The 16,442-nt window shown below is 44.2% G+C and overlaps 1 protein-coding gene across 16 annotated transcripts in view; it reads left to right on the plus strand.

Annotated features, from left to right (window-relative positions):
* CELF1 (CUGBP Elav-like family member 1) overlaps nucleotides 1-16,442 on the plus strand; it is a 91,136-nt gene that overhangs the window by 46,504 nt on the left and 28,190 nt on the right. For 9 of the 16 annotated variants that reach the window (XM_058663034.1, XM_058663038.1, XM_058663041.1 and 6 more), the window contains exons 2-4: nucleotides 2,258-2,297; nucleotides 8,989-9,023; nucleotides 10,175-10,327. The exons of 1 other annotated variant lie outside the window; for it this stretch is intronic. In XM_058663034.1, the coding sequence (XP_058519017.1) occupies nucleotides 10,257-10,327 (71 nt within the window). In that variant the 5' untranslated portion in view covers nucleotides 2,258-2,297; nucleotides 8,989-9,023; nucleotides 10,175-10,256. The remainder of the gene's footprint in view (nucleotides 1-2,257; nucleotides 2,298-8,988; nucleotides 9,024-10,174; nucleotides 10,328-16,442) is intronic. 6 more of the 16 variants (XM_058663046.1, XM_058663050.1, XM_058663036.1 and 3 more) reach the window with 5 other exon arrangements.

Consider the following 16,442-nt stretch of genomic DNA (forward strand, 5'->3'; position numbering starts at 1 on the left):
CTTCTTCCAGTTCTGCTAAGTGGACTATCCTCTGCTGCTTTCCAGGTACATTAGCAGGGAGCTGTACTGGGAGTGGAGCAGTGGCTAGACCTCCATGCTGGTCCCTCCCTTTGCTCTTTTACCCTCGTGTGGTGATAAAGAATGGTGCAGATAGTGTTACTAGAAGCAGACATCTATGGAGCACCAAGGGAACAGAGGCCAGACAACCTCAGAGAGTCGGTGCCCTTGGTTCCCACAGAAGTACGATGAAGGATGTAAAAAGCTCAACCTAAAGCTTTAAAATTCTGTCCAGCTTTCCTTTTTTCCCCAGAGCATTCTGTCTTCTCACAGAATAGGCAGCAGAATGTAAGAAAAACAAGCTGTGGAAAAAAGGCTTTTGAAGAAAATTGTTTTCTTTTTATTTTTAAAGATTTGTTTATTTTTATTTGAAAGAGTTACAGAAGAGAGACAGGAAGATATTCCATCTGCTGATGGGTCAGAAGCAGGAGGCAGGAATTTTTTCGGGATCTCCAATGTGGGGACAAGTACCCAAGGACTTGACTGTCTTCCGCTGCTTTCCCGAATCAGAAATGGAGTTGCTGGGGCTCCAGTATCTGTAGGGGATGCAGGCACTACAGGTGGAGGCTTAACTTACTATGCCCTGGTGTCAGTCCCAAGAATGTACTTTCTTGCATACAGGACTACTGACTAAAGATTTATTTATTTTTACTGCAAAGTCAGATATACAGAGAGAAAGATCTTTTGTCCTCCCCAAGTGGCCACAATGGCTGAAGCTGAGCTGATCCAAAGCCAGGAGCCAGGAGCATCTTCTGGGTCTCCCACGCTGGTGCAGGGTCCCAAGGCTTTGGGCTGTCCTCGACTGCTTTCCCAGGGCACAAGTAGGGAGCCGGATGGGAAGTGGAGCTGTCGGAATTAGAACCGGTACCCATATGGGATCCCAGCACAGGGATAGGCCTGTGCTAGGCCTCCACGCTGCTAGGCCTCCACGCTGGGCCCCACAGAGCCCTTTCCAGACACACTGTCTCCAGCTGTTGGCACTTCCTAGATTGGGGTCCCCTTTGTCATGAGCTCTGTGGGTAGCCTTTGGTTGTCATCCCCTTCTCAGAGAGCAGAAGCAGAACATTTTCCTTAGTTTGTGCATCCTTGAGTAGTCCCCACAGAAGAGCAGGATGCTGTGTCATTGACGAATTGGGAATAAAATAGAGGAATTTTTGAAGATAGAGATTGGGTCCATGTAAATACTTTTGCAAGTTATTTGTTAATAGTATGTACTTTAAAGTCATTGGAATGTCACGGGTTCAATACGACAATTAGAAACTAGGTCCATATGAAAAATAAATCAAAATTCCCTAGTACCTGTTTTATGCCAGTGGAGAAGCCAGTTTGTCTCGGGGAGGCTGAGTGGTGGTTCGTTACTTAGCGCTGGGTCTTTATTTCTGCCATGATTCTTGCTTTCCAATGTCGACATTGTCCTCAGTGACTTTGAGCAGGTCCATGCTTATAGGTAGGGCCAGACAGGGTCCCCTGGCAGGAGTGGTAAGTGGAAATTTGTAGGCATTTGGAGGGCTTAATAGAATCAATCTTTACTTGCAAAATTGTTTGATGATGCTTAAAATAAAACAAATTGGTTTTGTGGTTGTTCTCTTTGCTTTTACCTTCAATTAGCTTCCCTGTCTTCTGAATTTGTTGGTGTCAGTGGTTCACCACTGACCCAGGGCTACCCAGATGCACTTACAGAGGCAGGAATGTGGTTGCCTTTGCCGGGCTTCATGCCCGGCACCTCCTGATTCGGGAAAGTGGCTTTGGCGAAATAGTGTGGCCTCTCCACAGTAATGACATGATGCGTTAGTTGCTAAAAAAAAAAAAAAAAAGTTACACAGGCCTTGGCGTTTCTGAGTCTTTTGTCGAGAGGCACATTACTGTTTTGGCGAGCTCAATGCACTTCATAAATTGTAGTCATTATTTTGCTGTTTGTTGTGTCATTCAGGGGTAAGCCTCTTGTTTAACTCTTTAAGTACTTCAGTTCCCCATCTTTTCAGTTGATGGTGTCTTAAAATTAACTTTGAGATAGTAAATGGATTTTATCTTTAAGGTACATTAGAAATGGGAAAGGGAGGGGTTCTTTGGTTTTTTGTTTGCTTTTGTGCCTGCTGCCTTGGTGACGGGCTTTTATTTGGAACAAATATCTGTGTCTGTCTGCAGGTTTGAGAAGTACAGGCATGGCCCACTTACATGTGTTTTTTCCCTTGGTTTTTAGAGTGAAGACATAGTCCAGAGAGGGAGGTGTAAAGCTACAGGTATGGGCTAACTGCTTGGATGAGTGTGCTGCTTAGGCATCTCCTAACCTTCTTGCATGGGACGTGCTGTGCATATAAAAAAAAAAGTTGCCTTCAGAAAGGTGATGACTTCTTTTCTACATTATTGGGGATAGTTGCAAAATGTTTCTCTTTAGGAGGCTAGAAACGTTGGTTCCTCCTGTCTCTTTAGCTGTTTTCCAAAGCACACTGCCCCTTGCTAGAGTCAGCCGCAGCTCTGTCTGGGCTGGGGGAGGAGTGGGAAGGAGAGGGCTGCTGAGAGGTAGAGGTGATCTGTTACAGCTGCCCAGTTAATTTTCTCTCCTCCGCTTCACCTCACACTTGAGAAATTCCAACTAAACCGAGATGAGGACTGGAGTTAGTAGGTTAGCCTCCTGGACCCAGAATCTGTTCAACATTCTAATTTCAAAGTGTAAGCTTGCAGTGTATTATTGCCACTGAGAATTACAGTTACATTCCATAGCCAGTGTGGGAATGTGAACATTCATCTTGACTTGAAGGTGCTTGCATTCTGATAGGGATTGTTAGATTAGGGTTAGTACAGAAATTCTAGCACTCGCAGAGTTTACACTTTTGCTGAGAGCACTAATCACAAAACCAGAGTTTCTGCTAGTCCTTTGCACTGTGGAGGGAAACAGAGAGTGACTTAAGTGTGTGGGAGGGAGAGAAAATAAAAAACTTAATGGTTTTCCCTTCCTTTGGCCTGGTCATATTTTAGTATACTGTGTGATAATTTTACACGCAAAACAACTTACTGCACACAAATTATTAACTTTACTACTTAATTTCACACTGTTTTTACATTGAAATAGACGTTAAAAATATTTTTTAATTACCTTGAGCCCCCTATTATGCCCCACCAGTTAAAATGCCTTCTATTTTTGTTGGGAAGGTAGTTACCGAGAGAGGGAGAGATTTTTGATCTGCTGGTTCACTCCACAAGTGGCTGCAACATCTGGATTTAAGCTGATCCAAAGCCGGGAACTTCTTCCAGGTCTCCCACGCTGGACCAGGTCCCAAGGCTTTGGAACACCCTCTGTTGCTTTCCCAGACCATAAGCGGGGAGCTGAGTGAGAAGTGGAACTAATGGGACACATACTAGTGCCCATATGGATGCCATTACTTGCAGGTGGAGAATTAGCCAATTGAGCTATCCTCCCGACCCCTATAAATGTTTTAATTAGTTGGTTAATTGACTTGAAAGGCTGAGAGAAAGAGATCGTCCATTGTTGGTTCACTCCCCAGAAGCTCGGGACAGATAGGGCAGTGCCAGACCTCAGTCTGGAGCTGGGAACTCAGTCCATGTATCCACTTGGATGTCAGGAACCCAACTTCTGGAACCATAACACCTTCTTCACTGAGAGTATTAGCAGGAAGCTGGAATTAGAAATTGAGCTGTACCAGGCATGGTAGCTTAGTTTCTAAAGTCCTCGCCTTGCACATGCCAGGATCCCATATGAGCTCCAGTTCTAATCCCGGCGGCTCCACTTCCCATCCAGCTCCCTGCTTGGGGCCTGGGAAAGCAGTAGAGGACGGCCCAGAGCCATGGGACCCTGCACCCATGTGGGAGACCAGAGGAGGCTCCTGGCTTCAGATTGGCTTGGCTGCGGCCGTTGTGGCCACTTGGGAAGTGAATCATCGGATGGAAAATCTTCCTCTCTCTCTCCTCCTCTTCTCTGTGTATCTGACTTTCCAATAAAAAAAAAATAAATAAATATTTAAAAAAAAGTTGAGCTGATACTCTAACTTAAGCACGCTGATATGGGATATAAGTGTCCCATGTAGCATCTTTTTTCTTTAAAGAGTTATTTATTTTTATTGGAAAGTCAGATTTACAGAGAGGAGGAGAGATGAAGAGGAAGATGTTCTGTCTGTTGATTCACTCCCCAAGTGGCCGCAATGGCTGGAGCTGTGACAATCAGGAGCCAGGAGCTGCTTCTGGGTCTCCCAAAAGCTTTGAGCCGTGCTCAGATACTAGCAGGGAAGTACTAGATCACTAGCAGGGAGCTAAAAGGGAAGTGGAGCAGCCGGAATACGAACTGGCGCCCATATGGGATCCCGATGCGTGCAAGGCGAGGACTTTAGCCACTAGGCTATGGTGCTGGGCCCCCCATGTAACATCTTAATTACTATACCAAAAATTTGTCACAGTTCAGAAGTTTTTACTTTGTCTTGGTTCTTATTTAAACTTCACAGAGGTTTTCGTTGGGGGGGGGTAATGTGTTGGAGATTTATTTTGTTTTGTTTGAAATGCAGTTACCGAGAGAGGACAAAGACACCTAGAGCATTATGTTCCGTCTGATGGTTTACTCCTCAAATGGAGCTGAGCCAGTTCCCAGCCAGTAACTCTGTGAGCATGCAGGGGTGTGAGGACTTGTGCCCTCTTCTGCTGTCTTCCCAGGTCACCGCTAGGGGGCTGGGCTGGAGTTAGAGCTGTTAGGACTTGCACTAGTGCTCCTGTGGAAAGCTGGCACTAGAGTTGGAGGCTTAGTGTGCTATACAAGGTGCCAACCCCACCACTGTTTGAAAGAGAGCTAGAGAAAGCATATCCCACATGGCTGCAAAGTGAGGTGCTGGGACAGGCCAAAGCAAAGCCAGGAGTAGGGACTTCTGGGTCTCCTATGTGGGTGTCTGGGGCCCAGACACTTCAGCCATGTGCTTTCCTAGGTGCATTAGCAGCGAACTGGATAGGAAGTGAAGCTGCTGCAGTCTTGAACCTTTTCCCGCTTGGAATGCCACCGTCTCACACAGAGACTTTACCCATTGCATCACAGTGCTAGATCCCTTTAAAAAAAAATTTTTTTTTAAATCTGAAAGACAGAGTTACAGAGGAAAGAAGAGGTGAGATCTTCCATCCACAGATTCTAAGTTCGCACAACAGCTTGGACTGGGCAGAATGAAGTCAGGTACCTCATCTGTGTCTCCCACAGGTGTGAAGGGGCCCAAGGACTTGGGCCACCTTCCACTGCTTTCCCAGGTATGTTCTCTTGGAGCTGATCAGAAGTGGAGCCGCCAGGAGACATACTGGCACCCATGTGGGATGCTGGCATAATGGCTTGACCCACTGTGCTATCATGCTGAGGCCCTCTAAGTTATGTTGTCACACTTTTGCAGCAGGAGCCGAACTGCTACAAAATAAGATGCCACAGAGATACTTGCCAGTGTGAGTCTGAATTAGTAGCCCTAACAGCCTTATGAATTGCACCGTACTAGAAGTATTCAATTTTAGTAGTGAAATTCAATATGTCAAAGTAGTAAGTTACTCTGATTGGTTATCTCCAAGCAGTATCAGTTACTTACACGTTTGTGTGTTCCCATTATTTATCAGCAACACGGACAGGCACATACCCAGTCGCTTAGCAGCCCGAGGTCAAAACTTTTCCTGAGATTTTGGTACTTTTGCTACATGAGTTAATAGTGACTTTTTTAAATTATGCAGATTCTGTCTAAGAAAGATTTGCTTATTGCGAAGTCACAAATATATATAGAGAGGAGGAGAGACAGAGAGGAAGATCTTTCGTCCGATAAGTTACTCCCCAAGTGACCGCAATGGCTGGTGCTGTACCGATCTGAAGCCAGGAACTTCCTCCAGGTCTCCCACGCGGGTGCAGGGTCCCAAAGCTTTGGGCCGTCCTCACCTGCTTTCACAGGCCACAAGCAGGGAGCTGGATGGGATGTGGAGCTGCGGGGATTAGAACCGGCACCCCCTTTGAATCCCAGTGCTTTCAAGGCACTTTAGCCACTCGGCCACTACACCAGGCCCGCAGATTCTCTTTTTCAAGGCGGTGGTAGTGGTCTGTGATCTCCTGTACACTCAGTGGGATCAGCCTTCATTCCATTGCCCTTTCGGCTGTCCCAGACTATTGGGGTGGAAGTGGGATATCTGTTCACTTGTCGCTGGACACTCTGGCTGCATCAGTTGAGAGATGCTTGCACATGCTATCAAGGCTTTTTGTTCAACTCTCTCTCCGGTTTTCATTCTTTTGGCCAAGAAAATATGAATTTTTGGAGCTTCTATGTTCTAATGCAGGTTTTCAAAATTTTCTTGTGAAGTTTATTTCTATTTTGTGAATTGCATGGTGTGCTATTATCTTAAAAAGTTTCCCTTATTATATATTTTTAAATGACTTGATTTCATTTTAAACGTTTTATTTATTTATTTACTTAGCTATTCACTTATTGATTGATTGGAAAGGCAGATATAGGGAAAGAAAAGAAAGATCTGTCATCCACTGGTTCATTCCCCAAGCAGCTGCAATGGCCAGAGCTGAGCTGATCTGAAGCCAGCAACCTCCTTTGGGTCTCCTACACTTGGGTGCAGGGTTCTAAGGCTTTGGGCTGTCTTCAACTGCTTTCCCAGGCTACAAGCGGGGAGCTGGATGGGAAGTAGAGCAACTGGATTAGAATCAATGCCCATATGGGATCCTGGCGTGCACAAGGCGAGGATTTTAGCTACTAGGCTACTGTACTGGACCCTGAAAACAATTTTTTATTTAAATATTTACAAATGAGGAAGTATATGCATATACACAGAAATTCTCACACACACACACACACACACACACACACACGAGATATAAATAGAACAGTAGAGAGCGAGAGAGGGGCATAGAGAAAAAGTGATATCTCCCATTTGCCCATTTTCCTTCTAAATGCCTACAGTCATCAGACCAGGACTGGGCTAGATGGCAGCCAGGAGCCAGGAACTCCATCCAGGTTTTCCCATGGGTAGCATGGACCCTGTTACTTGAGCCATCCTAGGGTGTACATTAGCATGGAGCTGGGATCATAATTGAAGCTGAACTTCAACCCAGATGCTCCAACATGAAATGCAGACCTCCCAAACAGCACCCCTGATGTCGTTGCTAAATGTTCTAGCAGGCTAATTGCCCCTCCCCTGCCATGATTAGGCTTTGAATTGTTACCCTTCCAAAAATGGAGAATATTTCAGGCAAAGAAAACGGAGAGATGAAATTCAGAGTGGAAGGAAGGGGTAGTTGAAAGTGAAAGAGGGCCCGACGCAGTATCCTAGTGACTATAGTCCTCGCCTTGCACATGCCAGGATCCCGTGTGGGCACCAGTTCGTGCCCTTGTTGCCCAGCTACCGGTCTAATTCCCTGCTTGTGGCCTGGGAAAGCAGTAGAGAATGGCCCAAAGCGTGGGACTCTGCACCTGCTTGGGAGACCCAGAAGAAGCTCCTGGTTCCTGGCTTTGGATCAGTTCAGCTTTGGCTGTTGCTGCCACTTGCGGAGTGAACCAGTGGCTGAAAGATCTTTCTTTTTGTAAATCTGACTTTCCAATAAAAATTAATCTTTCCCAAAAAAAGTGGGAAAGTTACGTTATTACCTTTTTTTGCTGCAAATCCTTGATTATCACCATTCTTCCCATTATTGGTTGTATTTCTAATGCACTTCAGGAAAAGCCTGAACAGAAATGTAACTAACTTATAGGCATTTTTCTGGATAACTAGCTTTAGAGTCTGCTTTTTCATTATCCTTAATATCTGTGTTTTCTATTTCCATAGCTGTTTTTGATTTTCATTTGGCAACTTTACAACCGTTTTCTGAAATTGAGTGGCTTGTGATTAATTTCTGTGCTTTTTCCCACAAGTATATTAAACTTAATTATTCTAATTCTTATGACCTGACTGAAGAGAAGCACTTTTCTTCATGTAACAATATTACTTTTTATTGTTTTTTAAGCATTGTAAAATAGATTTTAATAGCATAAACACTGCAAGTAAATGTGTGAATGTGTTGTTTTTATTGAACAAAAATAATAAAAACATGACTGTAACCAATGGGATTCCTTGAAATTTGTTTATTCTTTTTCAAGAAATTCTTCAAGATCTAATTTGGCTTTGGATTCATAGTTACTCTTTGGTCCAGGGAGCTTTCTGAGGGAAGAGGCCTGTCAACGTACAAAGGAGAGACGACAGACCTAAGTGGTAATTTAACCAGTCCTGGCTAAGCTTCCTGCTTCCCACCTGCCGGGGCTGGTGCACTGTATCCGGTGTGTTGATGGCACAGTCCTCTCTCACCTGCAGTTGGTTTTTTTATTGTTCCTCCAGTAGGGTGGAGGAGAGCTCCCACCCTGTACCTCTGATGTCCTGGGTCAGCTGAGCAGAGTCTGACAGAACGAAGGGCAGTGAGCTGCCATTAGCAGTTCTGAGTTTTGAACAATTGTGTCTTGGGTGCTGGACATAAAAGTTTCTGCCTTCATGGGTCAGGGACATATAGACATCAGCTGTATCACACAGAAATAGAACTTTTTTTTGTTTTGTTTTGCTTTTTAAAGATTTATGTATTTTTATTGGAAGTCAGATTTACAGAGCGAAGGAGAGACAGAAACATCATCTCTCTGCTGGTTCACTTCCTAAGTGGTCGCACTGGCCAGAGCTGAGCTGATCCGAAGCCAGGAGTTGGCAGCTTCTTCCTGGTCCCCCAGGCCACAAGCAGGGAGCTCGATGGGAAATAGAGCAGCTGGGATACAAACTGGCACCCATTATGGGATCCTGGTGGATGGAAAATGAGGACTTTAGGCACTAGACTATTGTGCCAGGTCCAGAACTAGAACTTTTAAACTTATGCTATCACTTGTTGCCTTTCGTTGTTATTATTATTATTTTTCAAATTAACTGTGTTTAGGCGTTCATTCATTTACTTCTTTACAGGCTGAACTGAGCTTGGGTGAAGTGAAATCTTTGAGGTAAGGCAACCCTAATAATAAAAATGGACAAAAAGCCTGTGGAATTTGGGAGCCTTTAGAGATTAAGTCTTAGAGGCATTGCCTAAATATTGAAATGTCACCGTTTGCTGTTTGGAGGGAAGTGGAGCTAAATTGAGAACAGGAGCACACATCTGCGTTGATTTCTAAATATATTCATCTCTACTGCTCACCCATAATAGCATTTTTATGTGTGCCTTTATTAATTTTGATTTCAGCAACAGTTTAAGGGAGAAAGGAGAGGATGGAGAAGCTTAGTCTGCCTTCTTCCTCCTTCGCTTCCATGTTGTACTGTGTGTCCCTGCTGGGCTCCAGTTCTTTTTCATTATATCAGTGTGATGGCTTTGTTTGCTTCATAAATGTCATCAGAGAACTGAAAAGATTAAATGATTTTCTTGATACACTGTCAAGAAACAAGCAGAATATCACTCTTTGATTTTATTTTCTGGTAAATTAAGATTCAGCCAGTGAAGATATTTTGCCTGTGTCACCCTATGAGCATTATGGGACCAAGGATTTTTGGAGTCTGTTACCGTAATGAGGAGCCAGGAGGTAGCATAGTCTGCCCTGAGCAGCACTGGGAAAGTGAGGTTGCTCCTGGGCACAGTGCATTGGCAACGGTCGGTTGGTTCCCCAGCCGGCCTCTGGCTTGCTCCTGGTGGTCTGCTCCTCCTCACATGACTGTACTTAAGATGCGTCCGTTGCTGTGTTTGGCACATGGACGCTAAGTCTAAAACCAAGCCAAGTGGCTTAGTTCTTCAAAAACATGAGGTGAGCTGTTTTCCTACTTCAGGAGACCCCAAAAAGTGATTTGTATGGAGGAGGTAGGAGGATGTGAGGCAAGTTTGTATTTCTTCTGCTCTGTTGGCCAGCGCTATCCTCATGGATCTGACACTCTGTTTATCTGACAGTGCACTTAGTACTGCTTCGCCAGGGAAAATCACACAAAACAAGCCTGGCGCATCAGCACTTTCATTGTGTGCTGAGCTGAGCCTCCCTTCACATGGTCACATCCCCATTTTAATCCAGTTCTGCTCTGCCCTGCCCCTTCCCCAGTCCTGCCTGTTTCTGTGGCACTTATTGCTGGTTTCCCTGAGCTCCTGTTTCCACTTTGTGTTTTTTGTGGGGCCCAGGAAGCTAAAGCTGTGTGTATTTGTGGATCAGACAAGTGCAGCAAGTTAAAAATCATTGGCTTCTGAAGGGGAGAGTGAGGTGATGGCTGCGTTTAAGTTGGATTTCCTTCCAGAAATGATGGTGGATCATTGCTCTTTGAATTCCAGTCCTGTGTAAGTATTTTTGTTGTCTAATTTTTATCATAAGCAGAGAAACTGTTTTTTCCCCTGTTTTTATTTGATAAAGTTACTCCCTTTCCAAAGGAGAATGAAGCAAAAATTAGGCAAGGAAGCCAAAATCTGAGTTCTCTGATGCTATTTTCTACTCTGGTCTAACTAACTTATTATTGCTGAAGTCCTCAAAGCTGTAACAGAGTCCTTGGCATAAAGGTGCACTTGGTGGGTGACCAGCAAGGTCTGCTACAGTGTTGGCTCTAGTCCCTCTAAGCTGCATTGTTTTCTAATACGGTAGATTACAAGGCTGTTTTCTAAACTGTAGCATTGCTTTGGATTGGGTACATTTCAGATAGTGCAGGAAGTGTTTTACTTACTGTTTTATGTATATGTTTTTTATTTTTCTTTTTTTTTTTTAATTAACAAGTTCTTAAGCTCATATCACAGAGCAGACTGGTTAGGTGTATTTAGTACTGACTACAATATTCAGTATTGATATTAAAGGTGTAATTCTGAACCCTGTTTTATTTCCCCAGTCTAATTGGAAATGCAGCTCAGCACATGATTTCAGAAACATCAGCTTGTCCACTGCCCTCCAAAACAACAAAACAGAAAAACTGGAACAATCTTGAATGGCAGTTTTCTAAAATAAATTGGAATATGGGAGTGAGAAACTTTAGTCACTTGTGCTATGGTACAAAAACTGCATGGTTTACAGCAATAAAAAATACTAACCTGGCTCCGAGTTGTACCTACAGGGGACTTACAGTTCTGGACATTATGGCTCCTGATTTTGGTTGATTTAACCAGTCTTCAAAGCGTTTGTAACCTCAGACAAATGAACCTTAAATTACTCACAGCCAAGAATATGAAATGTTAGAATGTGCCCTGGATAACGGGCATTCATTCAAGCCTTTGTGGTTAGGCTTCTGAGTGCGTACCTCTCTACCCTGGGATTAGGTGTAACAAGTGTGGATACAGCAGATTCTTTGTAGTGTTATTTGTGGGGGTGGGCTCCAAATTAGCCATCTTGCTTGCTCTGTGGAAATGTATCCTGTGCTTTTTTTTAGTGTCCAGAGTAATGGTAAAGTAGATGTTTTTTCTTTTCTTTTTTTTAAAGATGTATTTATTTTTGTTGGCAAGTCAGATATACAGAGAGGAGGAGAAACAGAGAGGAAGATCCTCCATCCGCTGATTCACTCCCCAAGTGAGCCACAAGGGCCAGAACTGAGCTGATCCAAAGCCAGGAACTTTTGGGTCTCCCATGTGGGTGTAGGGTCCCAAGGCTTTGGACTGTCCTCAGCTGCTTTCCCAGGCCACAAGCAGGAAGCTGGATGGGAAGCAGGGCCGTCGCAGCGCAATATGGGATCTTGTGCGTGCAAGGTATGGACTTTAGCCATTAGGCTACAGCACTGGGCCCAGGTGGGTGCTTTTTACAGGAGGTTTTTGTTTCTGTTTTTTTTTCACTTCCAGAGTTTTATTTTTAAAAGCATAATAGGTGAAATGATGATAATAAATATCATAAAGACTTTTAATTCATTATGAAAGTGTTCCATATCCCAGAATATAAAATCTCTACAAAAAAGTCTTTGTAACTTAAGTTATCTTTCATTATAACACTTTGTGCTTTGCCACTGACAGTGTTAATTCTTCAGGAGCAATATTTTCTCAGCCTTTTTTTTTTTTAATGTTGGACTAATTCAGTTTTTGTTGTAATCTGTACCATACACCACTGCATCAGAATCTGCTGGAACTTTTAAATTCTGATAATCTTAGCATAGGGCTCAAGTTTCTGTGTTTTAGGAAGTGTCCTGTGTAGTTTTTGTACACACTAAATTGTTGAGAGCTGATACCTGTAAAGTAGGTCATTGTTAGCTCGCAGTAATCAGCGAGTAGAATGTCCTGTTATTTATTTATTTATTTATTTTTAAAAGATTTATTTATTTTTATTACAAAGTCAGATATACAGAGAGGAGGAGAGACAGAGAGGAAGATCTTCCATCCGATGATTCACTCCCCAAGTGAGCGCAACGGCCAGTGCGCGCCGATCTGAAGCCGGGAACCTGGAACCTCTTCCAGGTCTCCCAGGCGGGTGCAGTGTCCCAGTGCTATGGGCCATCCTCGACTGCTTTCCCAGGCCACAAGCAGGGAGCTGGATGGGAAGTGGAGCTGCCGGGATTAGAACCGGCGCCCATATGGGATCCCAGTGCGTTCAAGGCGAGGACGTTAGCCACTAGGCCACACCGCCGGGCCCCCTGTTATTTATTTTTACCAAGCACGTTTGCATCAGTTTTAGTGTTGGTCTTCACCAAAGCTTTGTTGTAAGTGGGCATCAGCCATTTCCCCTGTTTTACAGGTAAGAGACATGGTTGAGAGGAGGCTGGCCTGAGGAGGGTTTCTGTCAGCCTTGGGCCTAAAGCACACGTTCAGTGGTGCTCTCTGTGCTCACCAAGCCAGCCGCCTTAGGTGTCAGTGAGCCCAGACCATCAGCTGCTTCCCTCCTCAAGGCTCCTCACATCCATGCCCGTGGCAGCACGCACCAAAGACTCAGTAAGAGGCTTGCAAGAAGAAAGTGCCTAAGAATGGTGTGCACTTGTCACTTTGGGCTTTGGTACCCTTTACTCCAAGGGAGGTTAAATCAATGATTTTCTTGCTGCAGTGGTTTTCCTTAGAAATTCGATTTAACCTTATTTCAGAATTTTTTTCTGCTACAGCTGTGAAGTGGGAGATGAGCTCTGAAGGAGGCCAGGAATAGTTGCTGTTCCTAGTGTCACTCTCAGTGTCCTTGATTCTGCTTAGGTCAGTCTTTACCTAGCCTGGGCCCTCCTGAGCCCCCACTGATGGTCCTTACCTTTCCTTCACCCTAGCTTGTGAGTGTTCTCTAAGGGTTGTAGTTCGTACCTTTGCCTTTAGTTCTCCCATTGCTACAGGGACATTGTCAGATCTCTGTACCTGTGCCCCACATGTCCACTGAGTTCTGTGACTATTTTCTAGAGACTAGAATTTTCTCATTTGACTTCCCCATCTGGAGGCTTCTCCACAAACAATATTGCACTAGAACCAAAGAGCTAACTCCTCAGTTGCTTGGAGTTCAAGCAAATTCCGAGTCCTAATAAAGCCTAACAGAGTTTCCTATGATTGCTTGAGACTGTGCCTTCATCTTAGAAGCTGCTTAATGCAGGATCCTCTTCATCCTCACATCTCTCAACACTGTACTTCATCGGGAATTTTCCCAGGTGTATTTTGAAAGACAGATCAGGGACAGATGTTGTGGCAAGGAGGGTAAGATGCTCTTGGTGCGCCACATTCCATATCAGAGTATCTGGTTTGAGCCACAGCTTCTCCACTTCCTATCTAGTTTCCTGCTGATGTGCACAGGTGAGCTGCAGGTGATGGCTAACGTGCTTGGGTCCCTGCTACACACGAGGACACCCAAATTGAATTCTGGGCTGTGGCTTCTGTCTGACAGAGCTATAGTTTCGGAAGGGAACCAGTCAGTGGTCTCTTGCTCTCTTTTAAAAATAAATTTTTATGACAAACGTAATCTCTGTTTTTTTGATATTAGGAATACATTTAAGCATATCAGTGTAACAGGAAAACCCAGTTTTCTGTTTTTTTTTTTTTTTTTTATTTGTTTTTATTGGAAAGGCAGATTTACTAAGAATAGGAGAGACAAAGATGTTCCATCCGCTGGTTGACTCCCTAAAAAGCCACATAGGTTGGACCTGAGCCGATCTGAAGCCAGGAACCAAGAGCTTCTTCCGGAATCTCCCATGCAGGTGGAAGGGTCCCAAGGTTTTGGGCCATTCTCTACTGCTTTCCCAGGACACAAACTGGCACCTGTAAGGGCTCCTAGTGCTTTCAACAATCTGTTTGTTTATTTGTATATATTTCATTCTTCTCTCTTCTGACACTCTGTATTCTTCCCCCAACTTTTCTTCCCTCTCCCTCTTCTTGGTTCTAACCATCCCATCAGCACCGTTTAGGCTTTCAGTCCTGTCTGCCACAGAATCCTTTTCGAATCCTAATCCATTCAGCTTAAATCCCTCTTCCTACAGATAACATGAAGCCTCATTAGTCACTTCTGTTACAGAACTGTCATCCTTCTCTTAGAGTAGGATTTATACAGGGTGATGGCTGTGTCCTCTGCTCGATCAGTACTGTTGCCTTCAGGACAGGAATTGCTCAGTCCTTTTTAGAGCCTTATGGTGTGTAGAATCTGGCATCATAATACCAACTTGGGAAATGTAGTTGAGTGAATAAGACGTTCTTTCAGGGGTTTTTGTAATTAAAGGTGATTGCAGAGGTAAGGGCTCCAGGCATTACCACCACACCTTAAGGAGGAAATCTGGAAACCTTGCAAAACAGATTGTTACCTTCTGTTGTGGTGGTGATTTTAAAGCCTTCTGATAGCTTTTTCTAGTACTGAACCCCACCAGCAATAGAAAGCTCTCCCTTTATCGAAATGAATATTACTTCCTGGGATTGTAGATACACTCTTTCTCATCTTCAATGCAAGTAGCTGGTTCTGGCTGGGCCACTGTTTCCGGGCCCTCAGATTTTTGATGCACTTTTGTCTTGGTATTTTCACAGCACAGTGTGGAAGCCTCATGAGGGTGGGTGGTGGCTGGAGTTTGGAATGTGATAATATTTATGCCTCTGGGGAGATAGAGGGACTGGTAAGTATGTACTTTTTCTGTTTGTCTAGTGAGCTGAGCAACAGATAATAAGGGAAGATAAAAGTTTTCTAAAATAATTTAAAAACATATGTGAAGCTCTTTTTACCACCTTATTTGGTTGCAAGGAACAGACACTCCAACCATATATAAAAGGATTTTTAAAAATCTATTTAGGGCCCAGCACAGTGGCCTAGTGGCTAAAGTCCTCGCCTTACACACACTGGGATCCCAAATGGGCACCGGTTCTAATCCCAGCAGCTCCACTTCCCATCCATCTCCCTGCTTGTGGCCTGGGAAAGTAGTCGAGAATGGCCCAAAACCCTGGAACCCTGCACCCGCGTGGGACCTGGAGGAAGTTCTTGGCTCCTGGCTTTGGATCGGCGCAGCACTTCGGATCGTTGAGCTCACTTGGGAGTGAATCATTGGATGGAAGATCTTCCTTTCTGTCTCTCCTCCTCTCTGTATGTCCGACTTTGCAATGGCCGGACCTGGCTGTGATCATATGGGAAAAGAGCCATCTTTCTTTGTATCTCACTCGCTGTGTGCCACTCTTTCAAATAAATAAATAGATAAATTTATTTAACTAAAGGGAATGGGTTGCATGTATTTCATCTTTATGAAAGATTTTTCTTAAGGATACCTGTGAACTGGTAATATGTGGTTAAGAGCTCTGAAATTCAAAGACAGGAAACTCCATCTTTCTGGCCCTGCTCCTCCTGGGCTTCCTCTCTTGCTCTTGACCTACCTTACAGCTTCCCCGCAGCATGGTTATCATTGCCCCTGTCCATCTGAGCTGCCCTCTGATTGCCCCTCCTGAAGATATAATTCACATACCATAAAATGTACCCTTTTAAATAAAGTAATTTAAAAGTTAAGTGATTTTCTTTTATGTATTCTCAAATGAATACCCATTACCCCATCCAATTCCTGAACACCCGCATCATTCAAAAAATGATTGCGAGCAACCATTCCTCCTCTACCCCCATTCCTAGGCAGCTGCTACCTTTCTATCTACAGATTTCCCTGTTCTGAACATGTCATACAAATGGAATCATACAATCTGTGATCTTCTGTGATTGACTTCTTTCACTTAGCATACTGTTTTCCAAGTGCGTCTGTGTTGGAGCATGGCCCACTGTCTCTTGCTGCCCACGGAGCCCGTAGCTCCCTTTACCTCCGATTGTAACTTTTCCACTTCTAACTTCACTCATTGCCTCTTTCTGTGAATCAGTGTAAGATTCTACAGACCAGTGCTGTCCAGTACAACTTGATTTGATGAAACTGTTCACTGTATCGACCGCCCAGTTCAGTGACCACATGTGGCCAGAACAGCTGAGGAACTGAAATGATTCACACATTCTTGGAGGCAGCAACTGATGGGTCAGATGCTTGGGTCCCTCCCACCCACTGCTTCGGCATGCTCGGCTTCTGCCTGA

This window comes from Ochotona princeps, chromosome 4 (assembly GCF_030435755.1).
Source record: "Ochotona princeps isolate mOchPri1 chromosome 4, mOchPri1.hap1, whole genome shotgun sequence".
NCBI lineage: Eukaryota > Metazoa > Chordata > Mammalia > Lagomorpha > Ochotonidae > Ochotona > Ochotona princeps.